This window comes from Micromys minutus (genome assembly GCF_963924665.1).
Source record: "Micromys minutus genome assembly, chromosome: 7".
Taxonomy (NCBI): domain Eukaryota; kingdom Metazoa; phylum Chordata; class Mammalia; order Rodentia; family Muridae; genus Micromys; species Micromys minutus.
Genome location: NC_137976.1, coordinates 44947927 through 44970644, shown reverse-complemented (window position 1 = coordinate 44970644; position 22718 = coordinate 44947927). Strand labels below are relative to the sequence as shown.

The window sequence follows — 22718 nt, the reverse complement described above, 5'->3', positions numbered from 1 at the left end:
ACCGGCAACATAATAAGGGGGAAAGGAAGACCAAATATGGCCAAATTCATTCTAGGCATAAATGCAAACAGAATTTTGTGGTTGGTTGACCTTCCCCTTTCATTTTACCCATCTTGCCTATAGCCCTGCTCTCCTCCTACTGTAAATGGCAGCTCACTTTTGTGCTCTAGTCACATTCTCTGGCTGCTTTTCATCATAAAATGCATAGCAAAAATCTATGACATCACCCATTTACAAATTGCAAAATATTTGCTCTTTATATGTTCATTTAAAAATTGTCAACAATGTCTTTTATACCAGCATGTTGTACATTAGAAAAACACCGTGGGTAAATCATATCAGCAGAATCTTTCCTAGTACAATGAGTATTGTCAGTGTCAATGGGATGGGAGTTAGTGAAGTCCTGTGAACACTCACGTACAGTGCACCCAATTCAAACTTTTTAAAACCTGAGATGTAGTGATGAAGGTAATATCTGGTATGCTAGATGTTTGAAATGTGGAGTCAGTGTATTCGTCTCTTTCAGGTGTACTGGATCCTTTCCTGGTTCTCCAGCAGCTGCGCTGTAACGGTATTTTAGAAGGGATTAGAGTATGCTGTGAAGCTTTTCCAAAGCGGATGCTATATGATGACTTTAAGCAAAGGTAGACATACATTTGCGGTCCAAAAATTCTAAAGCAGTTTGTTCTGTTTCTTCTGGATGGGGTGTTTATGCGTACATTGTTTATTTGCTTGGTGCACTCTACTCTGCAATCTTGTGTGTTTTTGTGGTGATAGATATATGCTGACATAGTTCCATATTGTTTGTTCTTAATTTTAATATCAATATAGATGTGTTGCCTTTAAATCTCTGTTAGTGAATATTAGACCCATATATAGAGGAAATATCTATTAAAGGAAAATGGGTAGTCTGAAGTGCATCTTGAAAGTGTGCATACTTAGAGTAGTTGCCCCTCAATCAAGCTGGTGCTTTTTCTTAGCAGCTGTGAAAAGAAGGATGCCAGCCATATGTAGGTGGGAGCAGGCAGGGGAGCATCATTTCTTTTTATGTCCTGAATTTGAAAAGTGAAAACCACCAACTTTATCAAGGAAATTTGAGCAAAATATTATAGAGCAAGAAGAGCATCTTTCTGGAAACCAAAAGATATGTGCCTATAACTCATCATTAGAGTGAAAAGCTTTTACAAAAGTCAACTCAACCTTTCAGTTTTCCTGTCCATGCAATAAAGATCCTTACACTTTTCCCATTTCCTCTCTTATACATCCCCACTCACCCAGTCAAATTAAGTTGATCATCACAACACTGTAGAAAATATAAACTGACCCATTGGACAGATCACTGATAGCATCCTCATTAATTGTGACCAGAAGTCTTGTTATAGTTGAGAGTACAGAAAGGTAAAATAATTATTTGTAGTAGCTTTTTCTCACTTGTTTTAGATTACTCTGAGTCATATGATCTTCTGGTTCCATCTCAAACTAGGTACTGCATTCTAAACCCAAGGATCTTTTCAAAGAGCAAGTTTGTGAACAGCAGAAAAGCAACTGAAGAAGTACTTGACTTGTTGGAGATAGACCATTCCCAATACCAGTGTGGAGTTACCAAGGTAACCCAGAATGTTCAAGAATGCATTTGGAGGGAAGTAGGAAGAAAGAGTGTGTGCTTAAAAATATAAGTAAATACTTAATTATTAAATATGTTCCTTAGCTCTTGTGAAGAGGAATAATAAAGATAGTGGCAAATTCACAGTGGAAACTTCAATTCTATTACAGAAAGAAAATCTATGTTTGCTTAAACAAGTCAAGATTTCATTTACATTATTTATTTCAGCCTTGAGGGTTAAATCTAGGTCCTTGAACGTTCTAGGCAAGCACACTATAGTTGAGACACACTCTGTATTGTATATGAATTCGTATAAATAATTGTCTAGCCAAAATTGTGCTCATATCAAAAATACTGAATTGACCTTTTTGTGCTAGAAAACAGAGTAAGAGAGTGTAAACCAGGTTCTCAGAGATAATGCTTGCCTGTGTGAAATGTCTTATGTAGTGTGCTGAACTGGAAAATTGTATTACTTGAGTATTTCATAATTAAAAAATCAATTATAAACCAAACCAAATTTAAAACATGATCATGAAAAATTCTACTTTGACCAAGAAACTCACTTTATTTTTGCATAATAGGCTTGATCTTATATGGTAGTCAATACCATGTTGTTCTTAATGACATTCATGTAAGACTAATTTTTTGAAGGAGAATGGGAGTGAACAGGTTGAAGAATTGTCCATCTGTCTACTTTCTGACTATCCATCCTCCCTGAGCTTGCTACATCTTTCTTCTGACTCTGCTTCCTAAGTTGCTAGGATTATAAGTATGTGTAACCCACACCTATTCCTGCACTATAGTTTTATGAATATTACTTGCTGTTTTGAATGTTACCTATATTCTAAGTACCTAGGGATCCTGTTTATCATCTGTGGTTTCTTCTTTATAGCTCATTATTTTTTCAATATGCCACTCATCAGGGCTAAAGCTCACATGAGCTAATAAGAATCCTAAGTGACCAACATTCAGGAGGGTTTCTTCATGGATGTGCAAATGCAAGAGAGGGAAGTAATGACAAAAGGCGACATATTTTAAGCAAAGATTCACTTTCACAGTTGTTCATCATGCCTCTAAGAAGGGCCACATGATTTCTTCTATGAAATTTGTGTCTTAGGTAGCTATTCATCTCACCTTTGTTTATACTGATTATTCTCAGGAAATACCAAGTCTCTCATGTGTAGGACAAAAGCAGCTTCTAGTTCATTGTTCAGTAAACTATGGTGCAACAACTATATGGATGGTTTGCAAATCACTTCTGGTATGCTTATATTCCTCTCCCACCTAGCACCATGTTTCTTTATGCTTACCTGGTTTCTGTGAGTACTCCATGCTGCAAACTCACACTAGAGGATATGGAGCTAAAAACAGCAGATGCGAGAGAGCATGCAACTTTTGTCTTTCTGGATTGGGGTTACCTCACTGAAAATAATCTTTATTAGGTCCACCAATTTTTCTACAAATATCATTTTTTTTTATAGCAGAATATTATTACATTGTGGTATGTATCACATTTTCATTATCCACTCACCGGCCGAAGAACACTAGAGTTCTATTTCCTGGAAATAGTAAAATCAATGGGCATGTCAACACAGAATGGATAATTTCATGAGGTCACACTTTTAGCTAAAGAACCACTGGCAATATACACATAAACAAGAATAGTATACATAGTAGAATGTGTGTGTGTGTCTGTGTGTGTGTGTGTGTGTGTGTGTGTGTGTGTGTGTGTGTGTGAATATATGTATACATAAATGGGTGCACACACAGGGAGAGAGGGGAGGGGGAGAGAACCAAGACTAAAATGTGCTATCAGCTTGGAGGAGAAACTTGGGAAAGATTCAGAGGAGAATAGCTAGAAGAAAAAGGGATGGAAAAAGGCATCTGATTTTATTTCAGTTAAAATATATTTAAAAGCCACTGCCAGCATACTAAAATCATTTTATATTTAAAAGAGCAAACAAGTAGTCAACACAGCTGTTTACAAGTCACCATCCCAGGAATGTTTTTTGCTCTGTTCCTCACAGAGATAGCTGTGGACTCTGCCACATCCTTTGGAGTGCTGTGTGCCCGAGCCCATTTTAAAAGTTAGATTGTATTCTTTAAAATGTGTCAAATATACAATGTCCTTTATAACTTTTAGAGCTAAAAAATGAAATTCATTTATACAATGAATAAACATGTACAAAGACATAGGGTTGGTATAGGTCTCCCACAGACTACTTCAGTTGTTTATGGCGTCTTTCAAAATACTGAGTGAAATTGTGTCTGATTGACTTCTTTTAGGTGTTTTTTAAATCTCACATTCTTGACCAGCTAGAAGAGAGAAGAGATGAAAAAATATCTAAAGTCTTCACTTTGTTCCAAGCCAGAGCACGAGGAAAGCTGATGCGCATAACATTCCAGAAGATTCTAGAAGAAAGGTATTAACCCTCTCTGTTCTTCTCACACTACTAGTACAATTCATACCTCAACTTTATTTCAGTGCCCTGAAATAAACTGTGGTGCAGAGCCTAGGCTGCTGAGTCTGAGTCTTGAAAATCTCTATACAAAAAGACAGTATAAAGCTCCTTTCTGTCTTCCCAATGATCCAGATATTACTTCTGTTTCTTCCTAGATTCACTTTGGGAGGGATGGTTAAGATTTAGGATTCCTTGGAAGGTGAGTGTGATTCAGTTTTACCAGTAGCACACCTGAAAAGACTGGCACACACCCAAACAAGACTGAACAATGGTAAATTTGAAAGACATGTTGATATGGAAGGAGAAAAATCTCCTGGCGATACTATCCTAACGACCTATAGGCAACTAAAAATTGAAGAGACAGGGGAATTATTAGCCTTTCCCAAGGATAAACCCCTAAATGGATATCCAATACAGAGCAGTCAGCTCTAAAATCAAATGTATACAAATGGACTCAACAGGCTATGTTTGTATATTCATGTATATATGTAATATATACATAAATTTATATATGTAAAAGCAGAGACCAACAACTTGAGAGAGAAGGGGAGTGTTCAGGGGGAGAGAGAGAGAGAGAGAGAGAGAGAAAGAGAGGGAGGGAGGGAGGGAGGGAGGGAGAGAGGGAGAGAGGGTGGGAGGGAGGGAGGAAGGGAGGGAGAGAGAGAGAGAGAGAGAGAGAGAGAGAGAGAGAGAGAGAGAGAGAGAGAGAGAGAGAGAGAGAGAGAGAAAGACCCTACTTGCATTCTTTAAATAATCATTCTCCTAACTATACAGATGTTACATACTCAGCGCTTCACACTTATGGTTCATTTTCCCATAAGTATTTCTGGAGGGAAGACCACAAGGCTTGGTATAAGTTGTTTGATTTTTACATTTTAATTCTTTTTATCCAAAGATAATCAAGACCATAAAACTCCTGAATATCTTTTGTAACTCGCTTATCAGTGTAGCATGGGAGTTTAGCTGCAAGAACCATGTCTTCTGTGTTGTGTTGATTTAGCTTTGTTGTTATTTGAGAGAGAGTATTATGTCAGTGTTGCCTAGCCTAGACCTCACTGTGTATATCAAACTGAGCTTGAAATCCTGGTGATCTATCGCTGAGCCTCTTAACAATTCTGGGACTGCTAATGTGTACTACCACAACTGGTCCCAGTTGTATATACTCATATAAATTTTTCAATTCCTTCATATGTCATTTATTTATAAAATGAGGCCATTAAAACCCGTTGTTTCTAAGTGATTTATCAAAAATTATATTGGATTATATGATTCATAAATATGGATAATATAGTGCATTCTCATGGCACCTCACCAAGGAATATTAATTCCTAACTTTTTAATATAATTGCAGAGAACTTAAAAATTATTAACTGATACCATTGAATCCCTTGAATATTTTCACCCTTGATGCAAATCTATTTTTCCCCAGATCCTAAACTCTTTATTATTTTCTGTCACATGTATAAATATATAATTCTTGTAAAACTGTAGTTTCGTTTCTTTTTCTCAAGACAGGATTTCTCTGTGTGGTCCTATGTGCTACACAGACCCTCTTAACCATCTGGAGGGTTTTACATGCTTACTTCATGTAAATAATATTCCTTATGATGTTTTTCATTTATGCTTCAAAGCTCCCTTTGAAGCATATATGTGTTGATGAATGCAGGGCTCATAAAATCAAGATCATTAATTTTAATTGCCATAAAGTAGCCCATGGCTTTACTATACCACCATGTACTCCTTAAATCACACAGATTAATTCTGTGCTTTTCATGTCATACGTCATTCCAGTATGTTGCAGTTTCCTAGTGATGTTGTAATGTTCCCCCATTCTTATATGTAAGATTTTTTTGAGGATGACATAACTCACAATGTCCTATTCTCTGATTAGTTAGTGGCAAAGCACAGGAATGGATAGCTGCTCTCTGGGTTTCAGGTTGCCCCCAATTTTGACTTTGTAAGGTGGTCCATAAGATTTCCCTTGCTGCTTACACACACACACACACACACACACACACACACACACACACACACACGGTACTTTAGATTTTGATATATTTCTGATATTAGAATGATATTAATATTTTTATGTATTTTTATAGATTATTGCTATTTCTTCCATTTTCTTGTTGTAGTACTTTTTAAAAAAATATTCAAGAACGAATTAAAATTTTATCTGTACCTGTTAACACTTTGTCTTTCTAAATTAACCTATAAATCTGTTAAATTTTGATAGACCTTTAAGACACTTAACCTATTTTGCCTCACACTGATACATTTTGTAATAAGGTTACAATGAATTTTTAAAAATAAATTGACTGGCCTATAATTTTACTTAATTTATATTGTGCTAGATAGTTTTAGACAAATATCATTCTACCTGTAAATGAATTAGATAATTTTTTCTTTTTCCATAGAGAATATTTTTCTAATTCCATATTTCAATTATTGACCCTTAGAAGCTTTGCCTTTATTTATTTTAATTTTCATTGAATATTTTCTTTACTTACATTTCAAATGTTAATCCCTTTCCTGGTTTCCACTCTGGAACTTTTCTATTCCATCTTTCCTCCCCCTGTTTGTATGGGAGTGTCTCCCCAGGGTTGTCTGGTTGGTTGATATTGATGCTCTTCCTATGAAGTTGAAAATCCCTTTCTTTAATCCTCCATTGGGGTCCCAGTTTTCAGTTCAGTGGTTGGTTGAGAGTATCTGACTCTACTATGCATTTCTCAGGCTCTGGCAGAGCCTCTCAGGAGATGGCTATATCAAGCTCCTGTTAGCACTTCTTGGCATCCACATTATTGTCTGGGTTTGGTGGTCGACTATGAAGTTGATACCCAGGTGGGGCAGTCTCTTGATGACCTTTCCTTTGGTCTCTGCTTCATACTTGAAAATAATATGAATTTAATAGTTTTTGGTGAAGTTCATAATTCTTAATGTGTCAACAAATTATATTTCAAATGAAAATATGAATTATTTATTAAGTAAATAATTTGTAATATGAATTATTTGTTTGTATTATATATTAATCAATTATAACTGTTAAGTATTTACTACGTCTATAATTTTATTTCCAGAAATAATCCTTATTAATTTCTAAGTCATTATTCCTAGTTTTATTTATTTTGCCTTTCCTTTTTTTTTTATGCTATGTGTGTGTGTGTATGTGTGTGTATATATATATAATATAGTGTATCAAACATGATAACCTTTTTCCATTTTTTTCCTCAAGTTCATTAATTTGTTATCTCATCTTTGTGCTTTTCTTCAATTTGATTTTGACATATTCTTTATTTCCTGGTGTTTTTGAAGTTTTATTGAAAAATTACATGTTTATAGTATACAATCAGATGTTTTCATATGCATGCATTTTGTGCAATGATTGCTGCAATCAGGCTAATTACTATATCACCTTATATAGATATATTTTGTGTGTGCTGAGAACATTTAAGATCAACTGTATTTAACTAGCCATGATATTGCATGCCTGCAATTCCACTATTAAGGAAATGGAGACAGAGGAAGGACCAGAAGTTCACAAACAGTCTGTATTATATGATATTTATATTTTTTATAATATATGTTTGTATATATTCATAATATATTCCCCACAGAAGTATACATATTAGTTACTTTTCTTCTTGATGTGATTAATTACCAGAGTAAAACAGTTAATGAAAGGAAGGGTCTGATTTTGTTTCTAGAAAGGATTAATGGAGTAGGGAGACCCATCCTGAATGGGGGTAGCCATACCAGGGGGGCTGAAACCTTACACTCTCTGCTTCCTACCCTCAAAGAAAGTGTGCCCACCTACCCACATCATGCCCCTGTTTTGACATGTTCCATCATTGCAATCCCCAAACAAAAGTGATACCATAGTATTTTTACAATTTATAAATGTGATTTTTCTCTATGCATTCAAATCTTCTGCAGTCCATTTCCTTAATGTTTCAATTTTCTGTGCACAGATATTTTTACCTGTGTACCTTACTTATTGCTAGGTAATTTGTTTTATTATGTGGTTATATATGAAATCGTTTTCTTAATTTATTTTTCCCTCATTCTATTAATTTATTTATGTAACTGTTCTGATAGTATTCGTTAAAGCTCTCATTATTTTATGTATGAGGCAGAGTAACCTCACATTTAGTTGTAATTATGGTCTGCATTCAAAGGACAAATTTTCAGCCTGTTTACGGTTTTGAAGATAAACCACTTTGTTAGAGGCTACATTCGTAGTTGGATGTAGACTTAAAATCTTAAATCGTCCTACTTATTCTGTTGGCTGTGGTGTTAGAAACAACGCAAATTTTAGGTCTAAGTTATGGCTATTGCCCTTTGTCCCTACTGATGTCAAAGCCCTTGAGTTTAGATAAAAAGAATCTATCCAAGTTTTCTCTGCAAATCCTAATAATACAGGGCAGGAGGCATTTTTCTAGCATCTTTCATAATCTTGAGCGTTAAAGAAGCTTTCAAACTTCTGGCAGTAAAGGTTTACAACTGCCTGGTTATAAAAATCATGTATTTTCAGTCTGTGTGGCTATAAAGGTCCTCTAATAGCATATGCTTTTCCTGCTGTTATGAGCACACCTTCTCTCACTGAGTTTCTTGGTCTTTAAGGCTTTCTGGGTCTAAGTGTTCTTCTCTTAGCAGCATGTCATAAATTTCTCGAGCGTTCTTTATTCTTCTTCATTGTTTTAAAAAAATATATGATGGCCTTGTTTAAAAGACCCATCTTCAGTTTTTTTTTTTTTTATGGGATATTCTCTGTATTTACAATTCAGGAGTTATCCCTTTCCACCAATTCCCTCCCCCACTCATTGCCTCCAGGAAGGTGCTCCCTCTCCTAACCTTCCTCTCCCACCCCAGCATTCCCCTACACTGGGAAAACAACCCTTGGCTGGACCAAAGTCCTCTCCTCTCATTGATGCCAGAGAATGATCCCCTTTGTTGCACCATTTTCAGTTTTATAAAGCTCTCCTTCTGTTTGGCTTAATGTGTTGCTGAAGCTAACCAGTTATAGTTTAGGTTTTTTTTTTTTCTTTACAACCCAGTCATTGCCTCCCTCCAGGTCCCCCCCCCCCCACAGTTCCTCATCCCATTCCCGCTGCACCCTATTTGAAGAGAATATCCTCCCTGCCTGGCCTCTCCACTCTTCAAGTCTCTTAGGCAAGTCTTCTCCCACTGAGACCAGACCAGGCAGTCCTCTGCTGTATATGTGTTTGGGGCCAGCTCATGTATGCTGCCTGGTTGGTGGCTCAGTGTCTAAGAGATCTTAGGGGTCCAGGTTAGTCTGAGACTTCTGGTCTTCCTATGGGGTTGCCTTCTTCCTCAGTTTCTTCAAGCCTTTCTTACTAATTACATTCCACACTTCCAAGACTTCCGTTTAGTGACTTTTTTCTCTCAGTGAAAACTTTCATTCAATTCATGAATTATTTCCTTATTTTTACTAAGTTCTCCTGTATCTCACCGACTTCTGGAGTATTTTGATTTTCTCTTTAGGAATTTAATGGAGTCCATTCATGTTGGGCTGCATTTCTGGCTGTGTCACATTTTATTTTATTTTTTTTATAGCCGCGACAAATTAGTTGAGGTAAGTAACTTATGAAGAGGAAATATTTATTTTAGTACACACTTTCAGATGCTTCGTTCCATGATTAGTTTTGTTGTCTCAGGTCATGAAGCTGGGTGATAAATCATGATAAGTAGCTTATTGTAATGGCACTATTCAAATCATGGAAAGAGAAAAGAAGATGCAAGGATCTCATCCTCCGCACGTGACCTGACTCGATTGATTCTGTGTCTAGAAATGTAAATGCTCTTAGCAGTCTTTTATAAACCTTTTTAATTGTTTGGGATCATTTGTGACATTTTCTACTTTATGTATAATTATATTGGCATTCATTTTAATTTTTTAACAGTCTGTCTTAACTTCCTTTTTTTTTTTTTCAACCATACTTTAGAGATGCCCTTGCTTTGATCCAAGAGAACATAAGAGCTTTCATTGCTATGAAAAACTGGCCCTGGATGGGGCTCTTCTTCAAGATCAAGCCACTTGCTAAGTCTGCAGGAGCTGGAGAGGAGATAGTGCGCCTGAAGGAAGAGTGTGTACAACTACAAAAAGCCTTGGAGAGTTCAGAGTCCCAGAGGGAGGAGCTGAAAACAAAGCTAGTCTCCCTTGTCCAAGAAAAGAATGACCTACTTCTTCAGCTGCAGGCTGTGAGTTCTCCACACCCCTTCTCTACAGCTAGCTTCCAATTTGACTATGTAGTTCTATCGGCACTGCCAACTTGAGAAAAATATCAAAAGCATGCCCTAGGTCTTTTAAAATACTGTATATAATTGTTAATTAGAGAACATGGGAACATGTAAATATGAAATTTTGTATCAAAATGAAGTTATTTTCTTGGTAGCACAACTTAGAAAAATCAGTAAACCTGGGCTCGGAAGATGCTCAGTTGATAAAGCACATGCCACAAGTGTGAGGACAGGGTTTATATACCTACAACCTATTGAAAAGCTTAGCAAGTGAGTGGCCACCACTATCCCTGAATTAATCAGTACAGTGAAATGGGAGATTCCTATGGCAAACAGTGTAGTTATTTTAACTGATTTATGATTTCTTGGTTCAACTCAGAGACCCCACCTTAACTGTTAAAGGAAAGAATCATCCAGGAAGGCATCTAAGGTCAACTTCTAACCCCCACATATATGTAAATATATGTGTATGAATACATGGGTGCCTACTACACTTACATATACATGAAAAACAAGAAGTAAGAGGAAGAGAAGAAAGAAATGACACATTACCCGTGGGTGTTTTGTGCATAATATCATTATAAACTATTATGGGGCCAGGAGGACCTAGATCTTTGATTTTGAAAGAGTCTTACTCTGTGGCCCGGGTTGTCCTGAAACTTACTGTATAATACAATTAATGTCTCCTCAATCTTGTCTTCCTGCTTCCTCCCCTATAGCCTAAGTCATTACTAATTACATGAGTTCTTTAAAGATCCTTCTCAACCTAAGTGTAGTAACAAATACTCCCATAAAGAGAAAATGAAGAGAAGAGAGTAAGGCCTTATTCTCAGATATTTTAATGAAGTAGAGAATATGTGGCCCTAAAGAACCTGCATCTAAGATCTTGATTTTGCCAGAGCTAAGAACTACTATTTCAAAGAAGCCATGCTCTGTTCCTTCTGCTCCTGTAACTTGTACATTCTAGTTTCTAAATTCCCATTCCAGGCACACCGGTCTTCATTTTTAATATGACACATATATACAATTTCCAGTCCCCTCTCCCATTCTTTTTCTAGAGTTCTATGTATTACTGTGACCCCAAATACCTTCAAGGGCAGGGATGCAATTTTATTTTTATTAAACTCTGCAAAGCACAGTGCTAGGTTGAATAATCCTGGGTTCAAATACAATTATAGGTAGTTTGTTTTGAAGTTCTTGCTACTTAAATCTACTGAAAACAAAAAAGAAACTCTGAAAACAAATATAAATAATTACTTTCAGAAAGAGACAATATATTATTTTGTTTTGCGATGTTATTTGCCAATGTACTCAATAGGTTGTATCATCAGTAACTTTATATCAAAACTGACATTTCTGAAATATATTAAGCAGAGCATTTATTTTAGAACTTTAGTGATGCCAGCCACATTTATTAAAAATAAGAATACCTGGTTCTCATTCCAAATATACTTGATGATCTGTACTTTTAAGAAAAAAAATGGCATTTTGTATTAGTTTTAGAAGAGACCTAATATATCAGCTATTATCCCATTGCTGTGATAGAACACCTCTGATCAAAAGCAACTTTGGGGAGAAAAGATTCATTTTGGTTTATACTTCCATGTGGGGGATAAAGTTCATCACTTCAGGGAAAGATAATAGGAGCATGAGGCAGTGTTAACATCCTGGAAGTTGGCTGATCACATTTTATCCACACACTGTAAGCAGAAGAAGGAACTGAAAGCCATATACTAAAGCCCTAAATTCTCTAGACATAATTCCAGCAAGGCTCCACTTCCTAAAGGTTCCATAACCTTCCCAAACAACACCATTAGCTAGAGAGCAAGTATTCAAACACATGAACCTATGTGAGTTATTACTCTTCCAAACCTAGCCTTTTACTTCCTATCTCAGAGATCTAAAATGATCTGGGTCTGTGAGACCCAGGGAAATGTAAGAGATAAACGGGCTCAACTTGTGTAAGGGAGTAGTGAGCACAGAGTTTAGAAATATTTTTAAGGATATTGTGGGTGACATTGAAAACATATGGAAGCAAATTCCAGGAAAACCACATATGTTTGTTTTGAGGTCATGTTGTAACTTAAAACATAATGTGTTGACAGGTAATTAAGATAGTTTATCCACATTTAGTTTTTAAAGGTACAGATAAACAAATGGTACAGAAAGACAAAGTTATTTTTAATCTATTACTTACACTAGGATGGAACTAAGGGAACCATGTACCAGCTGACAATGGTTCCCTGTGAGAGTATGAAGAGAAGAAATGGTCTCTGATCTGTCAAACTGCCAGGAAGTTGCCAAGGTGCTCTTCCCCTTTCCTTAACAAAGGAAGAATCAATGGTCAGTTGACTGTCTGCCTTCTTTAGTGTTGAGTGCCAGGGTCTGTTCACACACTGGATGGACAGTAGAAAAGAGTTGTTCTTCATACATGTCAGCCTGAAGTGGGAAGACCATATGTTCTCAGTATTTCCCAAGCACCAGAAGCTTCTCTGTTTTGACATTTACTAAGTGTCCTGGTAATGTTTCCTAAATTGGCCTCATGCTTTGCTTCCTTAGGTTTATTATTTTATCTCTCCATATGTCCTCTTTGAGTCCTATTGTTTATATGAAGTTGTTAAGAAAGGAGTTACACAGGAAAAAAAAAATCCTAGATTTTTAATCTGTATGCTACTTTTTATCTTAACTGGCACCACTTGGGTGTTGTAAATCAATAGTTAATAAAATTACCAAATTGTCACTTCAGTTAAGATACATAGTGAGGTCTGACAACAAAAGACAACGCTCATGGTAGTGGCTAAATTTTGCTAGAATTAGATAAACCAGATAATTAACTTGGGAATATCAAACTGTTTCTTTTAGTTCAGTTTTAGGGGTGTCAGTCAATGCTCAAAAGACCTACTGCTCCTGGGCTTCTGCTGGGGATTGGGAGAAAGTGTCAGGGAGCTCAAGTAAAACAATTAAACAAAGAAGAAAAGAAGAAATGGGGTTATCGATTGCCCTCAGGACAACGGCCTTAGTGACCCGAGGGCCTTTCATTAGACTCTACCTAAAGTTATAGCTAAGAGAACCTACCTCTCTACTTTACATGTTGATATCTGTGAAAAACACCTTCCAAAAGCAACTTGGAGGAGTGAAGGTTTTTTTCTTGAGAGTACTCAAAAGTCCTCCTGGCCCAAAGCTTCAACATTTGTCTACAACATCTGTCTATAATTATTTTCTCTCAGAACATGACCAGATCCACCACAGCAAGACAAAACTCCAGGTACCAGTCTTGCTTCTGGTTTGCTATTTGTAGCAATGACTAAACACTGAACCAAATCAACTTGAGGGAAGGAAGATAGTTTATTGCATCTTAGAGGTAAGAGCCTATCACCAAGGGAATCCAGGCTGGAGCTTAAGGCGAGATAGAACTTAAGCCAAAACCAGAGAGGAAAAGTGAGATAGGACTAAAGCCAAAACCAGAGAAAAATGCAATGCACTTGCTCCCAGGTTCATCTTCAACTTCTTTTACAGCATTCTGTTAAATATGTTATTTACCTATTTATTTATAATGTATTAGATGTAATGAGTGTTTTATCTACATGTATATATGTTCACCACATGCATGTCTTGTACCCATGAAGTCAAGACAAGAGTGTTAGATCCCCTCATACTGGAGTTATAGCCAGTTGTGAGATGTCATGTGGGCTCTGGGAATTGAACGTGGGTTCTTTGCAAGAGCAGAAGTCTCCTCCTCCTACATCTTACAATATTTTCTCTCTCCGTTCTATAATGATCCCTAAACCTTGGGAGGAGTGTGAAAAAGGTGTCCCATTTATAGATGAGCACCCCTGTCTCTTATTCACTGCATGTTGACAAATTGTAGGTGTCTGTGTTAACATATACTGCAAGAAAAACTCTCCGATGAAGGCTGAGAGATGCACTAATTTATGGGTACAAAGAGTTTAGGGGGAAGTCTATTACTACATTCATTTAGCAAAATAACAGTACTAGGCTCTAGAGCCTATGATCTGACTAGCAACAGGTTTTTAGTCTAGTTAATGGTACCAGATAGGGGTTCCATCTTGGGAAATGGGCTTTAAATCCAACCAGAAACTGGTTGGTTATTCTTGTAGTATTTGTGCCACTATTGAAACCCTTGGCTGTAGTTTTCCAAACCAGTCATTACGGTCCTTAGTGGTCACATCTGGACAAGACTGTACATGACCTTTCTTTATCTAGTAGTATTCATAGCACCTTCCAGCAGCCTCTTCATCTTTACTTGATATACAACATAGGAATGATGGGGAATAGTGATATTAGGTGACAGTACATTTGGGAGGCTAAAAAATAAGCAGGACTTAGGTTCTACGTGTATAATCTGTGGAATTTACTGCCGTCAGAATCACTGAAGCAAAAACTTTAGTTGAAATTAATAGTAAAAGTCAATGACTTGTAAATAAATTTATGAGCTCTAAATTCAATCTATGCATAAAAATGTACTGCTTAGCCCAGTTTATAGAAATATATACTAAACAAATTACATCAGGGCATTTATAATGATGTTAAAATATATTGTACAATATCTCTTAGATAATATTCCAAGCAGTTTTCAGTCTAGGTGTCCACACCAGTACTTCTGGGTGCTTGATTTAATAGCACACTTAATGCTTTTGGAAACATGCTAATTCTCTTAGGCCACCAGGCTTCTATTAAGTGCCTTAGAAGAGCTCACTTAATCTACTAAATGGGCTTAAAATATGGAAGGCTCTTCCAGACACAAACAACACCTCTACCTTTCAGCAACAGCGTTAAGAACCTGGAAATGTCATTTCAACTGCCCATAAAGATAGGCATAAGTCCTGGGCAGAGGGCAGGCAATTATCTCCTTACACTGTTAAGCAGCACTGTCACCCAGCTAATGAATGGCTTCTAGTTTCTGGCAACAATTTTCTTCTCATCCCTTGTGTCAGGAACAAGAAACCCTGGCAAATTCTGAAGAGCAGTGTGAATCCCTGACTAAATCCAAGATAGAGCTGGAAGCCAAAACCAAGGACCTCTCTAGGCAGGTGGAGGAAGGAGAGGAGATAAATTCTGAGCTGACCGCCAGGGGGCGGAAACTGGAAGATGAATGTTCTGAATTGAAGAAGGAGATCTATGACCTGGAAGCAATATTGGCGAAGTCAGAGAAGGGGAAGTGTGCGGCGGAGCACAAGGTACTCCTTCTTTGGTGTTAGGAACATTTTATTCATTGGTACCAGAAGTGTTCTGTTTATTAACACAGTGGCCTGCAAACTTACAATGATGAGGACCAGAATCGACAAAAGGTAAAGGGTCTGTTGAATTGTATTGTTCCTACTCAGGCTTCCAGTTTGAATGCATGGGACCACTTTAATGTACCAAATGAACTATTATTGCACCTAAATTCTAATAGAGAGAACTGGTTTCATTGGGCCCCTGAGCATTGCTTTTGGAATGAGAATGAAAATAATAGCCTTTGCTAAAAGGTAATTTGGGATATTTCTAAATCCATAGCTTTAGCAATGATTCTGAGTCTGGCCTTGAAGCCATGTCCGTAATTCCAGTTAAAGACTGGCTTTTTGCTTTAGCTGTGGGCTTTAGTTTGTGTGACTACACATGGACTGACTAGTGAGGAGTCTGAATGAAACCTTTGAAAAGCAGATAATCTTCATGATGAAACTGTTTTTTGCAAATGATTCAGAAATTGGTTTTGTATTGATTCCCAGTGGGGAAACCAACTTCACATGTAATGTTTGCTGGAACTCTTCCTGAACTGCTATACTATAGGAACACTGAGGCACAATGGTTCCCCAGATCTTAAACAGAACTTTAAATTACCATTAATGATATCATTATTATACAGTAATAAGCTCCAAAAATAGCTTACAATTTGTGGTTTAATGACCAGAGCATTCCACTTCCTGACAATAATAGATTAAGGATTCACTTATTTTTGTGGGAAAAATTTGAATTTAGAGATGTGTAGATGGTTATTGATGATATTAGATATCTCATGAGAATTTTGAGCTATGAGAGAGAGAGAGAGAGAGAGAGAGAGAGAGAGAGAGAGAGAGAGAGAGAGAGAGAGAGAGATGTCTTTCCATCACTTTCTAGAGGTGACTACAATGATATCTTCTTTGTTGACTTCCCACAGGTCAGGAACCTGACTGAGGAGGTGCACCTTCTAAATGAGGAAGTCAGCAAACTCACCAGAGCAGTGCAGGATGCTCAGGAGGCCCAGGAGCAGACCCAGGAGCATCTGCACATAGAGGAGGAGAAGCTCAGCAACATGAGCAAAGCAAACCTGAAGCTAGCCCAGCAAATTGATGTGGTGAGCAATGTTACATACATACATGCATACATCCATACATGCATGCATACATGCATACATACATACATGCATACATACATACATACACACATACTTACATATATACATGCATGCATGCATACATACATACATACATGTATTGCATGCATGCATACATACATATGTACATACATACATGTGTTACATACATACAGTGAACAGCAGTGGGCTGGCCAGCAGTCTTTCTTTATACATATGCATCTTTAGTTTTTACTTAGTTAATTTATTCTAATAGTTACATGAAAACTCAGTAACACAGTGATCGCTTTTTATTATTTACCAGTAGAGGACTGTTTGATTCTTTCTATCCATTATTTATTTGTTTTTATTTTGAGGCAGGGTTTTTGTATATCCCAGACTGTCTGGAAACTTGCTGCTGTATGAGATTAAGTATACTTAAATGCAGACTTATCTCAGTTCTGGAAAATAGGAGAAAAACACTGAGGTAATTAATAGAAAGTGATGTCTTTCATTGATTGGTTCTTCCCCATGATTCTTGGGGAGCTTATTATTATGCTAAATTTTGCATGTGTATGTATCTGTGAGGTATGGTAAGTATATGTAGATGACCCCCCCAACAAGGGCAAGAAAAAGATAACAAACCCTTGGAACTCAAATTAAAGTGGATTTTAACTACCACACATAGTGCTGAAAATTAAACTCAGGTCTTATAGAAGAATAGAAAATGTTCTTAATCCCTAAGCCCCCCTCTAGCCTGAGAACTTCTTTAGTAAAGGTGGTGACTGGTTAGAGACTGTGTCTCCATGAGTGTGCTGAGGCTAATTTTCTATGAAAAGGTTATGTAAGTCCAAATAGTCTTCTATGATACATATACTTTGGAAAATATTTTGCGAGATTTGAAAGAAGATGTATTCTGCCACGTACTCTACAAAATTAGAAGTTTAGGCCAGTTTTTAATTTATTTTTTTTCTCTCATACATAACATCCTGGCTGCAGCTTCCTCTCCTTCCAATCCCCCTACTTCCCCTCTACACCATAGCATCTCTTCCTTTGTTTTGTTTAAAAAATTGAAAGAAGGAAGAAAAAAAAAAAGAGCAGTTCTCCCACAGATATGTGCACCTAACATGGCCTAACTAGAGACAGTAAGACTGGGTAAAAATCCTCATACCATGGCTGGCCATGGCAACCCAATAGGAAGTAAAGGGGTCTAAGCATAGGCAAAGAAGTCAGAAACATCCTTTCCTCCCATTGTTGGAAGTCCCACAAGACCACTAAGCTATCCAACCATAAAATGCATGCAGAAGACATAGCACAGATCCATAGAGGGTGGATGTTTGTTACTTTAGTTTCTGTGAGAATCTATGAATTCTGGCCAGTTATTTCTGTAGGCCATTTTCTTGTAGTGTCCTTGTCCCCTCTGGCTCCTACAGTCTTTCTCTCCCTCTTGTTCGGAGTTTTGCTGGTTCCGTCTCATGTTTAGTTTGGGGTCTCTTTATCTGCATTCATCAGTTGCTGGGTCATGTATATATTCACAGTTCTTCCTTTACCCAAGATGACAGAGTATGTGCAGCCATTCTCTCACTAATTTGTATAGTTTGGTCCCTACAAACTGATGACAAGGTTCTTTTGGCTTTTGTATGCATCTACCTTTTTTCCTATTATTTTTCTCTATCACTTGTTACTTATTTTCGTTTTCTATTTCTGTGGTTTCTGTGTTTCACTCAACTGTAATGTAAGAAATTACAGGAATTTGTGTGTGCACAAGGACAGACACATGTGTACTCTCTGGTAGCCCAGTCCATTTCAGTTGCTTTCACATACCTGCATAGATTCTAGGCTCATCAACAAGAGAGATTCATTTTCCACACTTCAGGAGACTCAAACACAGGTAGATGCTGCATCTGGTGAAGACATACTATGTTATTCAGAAATGACATCTTTCCTTGTCCTTATACGGTGTCAGCTATGATGAACTATACTTATGCATATATATTTTCCATCAGAGCTCTGTCCTTTTGAATTCCAAAGGACCCTTCCTCCTAATGCTATCACTTTGAAGCTTAGGATTTTATCATATTCTAGAGGACACATACATCTATTTTATAACATCTGTAATTTGCATACTTTTAGTGTTCATTTTAACATATACCTTCAAGAGGCAACCCTTTAAATAATTTTGTATAATTTTACTAGCTATGAGAAATTGTTAAACCTAACAACAGAGGGTAGTACTTTGTTTCCTAACTGGCTACTATTATCAATATGAACCAAGACAGCTGAAATGTGCTGAGTAGTTTTCAGAGTGTGAATGTGTTTGTTCATGTGCACACACAAATACCTGTACTTTTTTACATTAAGGTTGGGTGTGGTTCTAAGGGAAACCATAAAAATAGAAAAGGGAAACAAGTAACAGGTGATAGAGAAAAATAATAGAAGAAAAGGTAGATGAATACAAAAGCCATGACAAACGCTATGGACTAAATCAAGGGGGGAAGTACAAAAGGGGGTGGGGCAAAGCATCATGCTACATGAGTCTTAGGTAGGCTGTGAATATTCATGGTCGCTTACAGAGACTGATTGCTTGCTGTAGCTCTAGAAAGTAGAACATTTGTGTTTTTGAAGAAGCACCTATGACTAAATAAGACTTTTCTACCTAGGAAATGAGCTTCCAGGTGACAATGTAAGATACCTTTCACAGGAAGCAATCAAATGGGTAAACCAGCCACTCACGGTTGGCTGCCATTATAGGACAGACCTTACCCATAATCTGCAAAGCTTTTACCCATTATTTTCTTTGTAACCTACTGATGTGTATAATTTTTTTAAATTCTTACTGAGTGATTTATTTGTTCTCTGTGTGCTGGTGGCATACATTCACACAGCGTGCACATGTAGATGACAGTTTATAATTTGAGAGTTGATTCTTTCTTTTCGGCACATGGATTCTGGGGATCACATTCGGGTCTTTACATTTGTCTCAGCAGATTTTGTTGAGCCCTGTTTCTACCCCTAAAAATGTGTCTATGCACTATTTGCAGAATTTGTTTTTATACTTCAATTTTTTCTAGACAAGAGTGGTTAATGTCCACACCTGCAATAAGTATAAACTCGTCCTTCTATTTGGTTAAACGGTCTTTCTTTGTCAGTTGGAAGGAGACCTTGAACGGGAGAGGAAAGCCAGAATGAAGTGTGTGAGAGAGAAGCAGAAGCTGGAGGACGAATTAAAGATGAAGCAGGAGGATGCTGAGAACCTGGAGAGCAGCCGGCAGCATCTGGCAGAGCAGCTGAGGAAGTGAGCACCTCTCAGCACGTGGAGGAGCAGGGTTCTCATTCCATTTAGCAGGTTTCTAGGTCAGAGACAGATATTTCAAGACCCATGGCAAAGACTAGAAGCTTGCAAAGTGGAGTGTTTTTATTTGATGGGCTCTATTACAGAGTAGCAAAAATAAAGACATAATCTATAAGATATACCAAACAGAATCCACTGAGAAGATGAGAATTTTGGAAGGTGTAAGGCATATGAGAGGTGAATTATGGATATCCAAGTCTACTAAAAGTAGTTGGTTTCTTTTACTTATGAGAAAACCAATGGTAACATGAGCATGCCAAAATCCTGACCATCATATGAAGTCTAGAAAGCTGTATGGACACTTCAACAATATCATTTTCTTCGTCAGATATACATTAATATTTATGTTGGGTACTTATTTTAAAAATATATAAATATAGATTCTTAAAACATAAAATTATAATTACATGTAGTGATAAAAAATGTGGAAAATTTCAATAAGTTCCCTCGCATTCCTTGGATCAAATGGAACTCACAGGAAGACAGCTTCCTGTTTAGATCTGTTGGTTGGTAAATATATTTTGACACTTTGTATCCTATATATTCCTTTTAATAGTGGTATTTTTTTGGGATACTGCTTAAAGATTTAGATTACACCAAATAAGAGGGGGGAAAGTATGTTTAAAATACAAGGTTAAAACTGACAACATATCAAAATTGGGGTCGATAGTTTAAAAAATAGTCAAGTGAGCAGCTTAAGTTTCTGACTTTGTTTGCATGTGTGCGTTGGCCTCAAGGCTGCTCTTGGTGAAGCCTGACTGATTGCCTACTCCTAATTTGTTACACTTGACATGTGTCTGGGCTAGCCTTAAGAGTGTAACATAAGAGTATGCTAGAAGATGGTGACAGGGTTCCCTTTGATGTCAGTGTTGAAAAGTATGTCAGTTTGTCAAAGTGAAGATTCTACTTTATGCCTTTGTAGGATGTAAGCCAGAGTTTGAACATCTTAGTATGTGCCATAGGCTTATAAAGCAATTTCTGTGAGGGACCATGTAGAAGCATGTCCCTTATACTACTTGGGTCTGGTTATGTTATATATTTGTAAACAAAATTTATTCAATATTATAAATTCTACAGTAAGGAAAATGAATGCATTTCTAGTATTTTACATACACACACACACACACACACACACACACACACACACACACACACACACAATTACTTGATGAGTACATAGAAAAAAGTTCAGAAGGATATACACCAAACTTGTGATCATGGTTTGTAGAAAGAGAGCAGGAATTATGTAATACTCATGAAGATTTCAGTTCTAGATGTAGTGGCTATATTTTTACACTAGGAATTCATCTGTTATTTCATAATTTTAAAGTATATAAATATGTATTAGTATTCTGATAGATTATCTTTGTCACATTTTTTGAAACAGGAAAGAATTTGAAATGGGTCAGATGAATTTGAAAGTGGAGAATGAGAAGAACCTGGTGTCTCAGCTTCAGAAGATGGTAAAAGAACTTCAGGTAACCAATTATAAGATAACTCTTTGTATGCCAGTGTTTAGATCTATGAATGATGGTTGGCCCTCCACAACCCATACCCTTAGCCAGCTGTAAACAGAGGGAGTAAAGAGCAGCAATTAAGAAGGCAAGTGGCGGTCTACCAATACATGACCCTGGAGGGATAATTACCTCTTAAGCTTAAATTCCTTTCTACTAAGAATAATAACACGTATCTTTTTCTTTGAACTTTTGCTATGGACTACACTTTGTGCTAAATTCCAACCACATAATTTTTAACACATTAATCTTGACACCATTGAGCTCAAATTATTAAACTCAACAAGATGTTTATGTGGGAAAAACAGCAGATGACCCATTACGCCATTAGTTTAGCGTTTTAACTTTTATGGTTGGAAAGCAATTAATTTAAAATTCAGTAGATTCTGTAGCTATTCTTAAACTAAAAGCACTATTTGATAATGGATGGCAATTTGGAAGTTTTAGATTAAGTAGCTGTTTATGCTGCATTACTACGCTATAAAGCAATTAAAGACACTGTTATAGCTATGTACATATGCATACATGATGTTACATATACAACCATGTAGATGGTTTTATGTCACATTACCATCTCAATAATGCTTCCTTCTGCTGCTTATCTTTTGGGATATTTTAAGCCCCACCCCCTCAATAGTAAAACCATGCTCATTGTGAATAGGCTGTATTTTCAGAAACAACACTAACCACCAAGCATCACACTTTCTGGGCATATATTCAAATGACACTTGACTTTACTTAAAGGAAAATAAAACTTTCAACTTATCAAAACAAAACAAACCAAAACAAAACACTTTTATAATTTCACGGCTCTCTGAAGGGTATTTATGAAGAAGTGCTTCTGATATTTTTGAGCCAAGCACAGTATTATTTGAGATTAATATTTCAGATTCAATAACCACTTATCAGAAACTGCATTTACTTGTAGGTAGAAATTAAATCTTTTGAAGTACTCTTCCTGAGACACCTTTACTACAAAACTGCTAGATTACTTAGCTGGTATGACCTAGAGAAATAGCTTTCCCGAAGCCATATTATTTAATGCAAAGAAAAACATTTTATAAATAGTCTTCTCCACTAACTTGAACCTAATTGCTCAAGACAGTATCAGTGAACATCACTGGCCTCCCTGCACTGAATACACTGGCTCTATGAAGGTCCGAGTTCTGAGAGTTTTATCAATACTTTTCCTTCCTGA

General features: G+C 36.8%; 1 protein-coding gene across 1 annotated transcript in view; it reads left to right on the top strand.

The window, feature by feature from the left end:
* Positions 1-22718, top strand: part of MYH15 (myosin heavy chain 15) — a gene marked incomplete at both ends in the record, with an annotated part of 153367 nt that overhangs the window by 77778 nt on the left and 52871 nt on the right. Inside the window, 8 exons of the mRNA XM_080919488.1 lie at positions 527-644; positions 1484-1607; positions 3890-4026; positions 10029-10284; positions 15279-15521; positions 16481-16657; positions 19804-19949; positions 21394-21484. Of these exons, the coding sequence (XP_080775614.1) occupies positions 527-644; positions 1484-1607; positions 3890-4026; positions 10029-10284; positions 15279-15521; positions 16481-16657; positions 19804-19949; positions 21394-21484 (1292 nt within the window). The remainder of the gene's footprint in view (positions 1-526; positions 645-1483; positions 1608-3889; positions 4027-10028; positions 10285-15278; positions 15522-16480; positions 16658-19803; positions 19950-21393; positions 21485-22718) is intronic.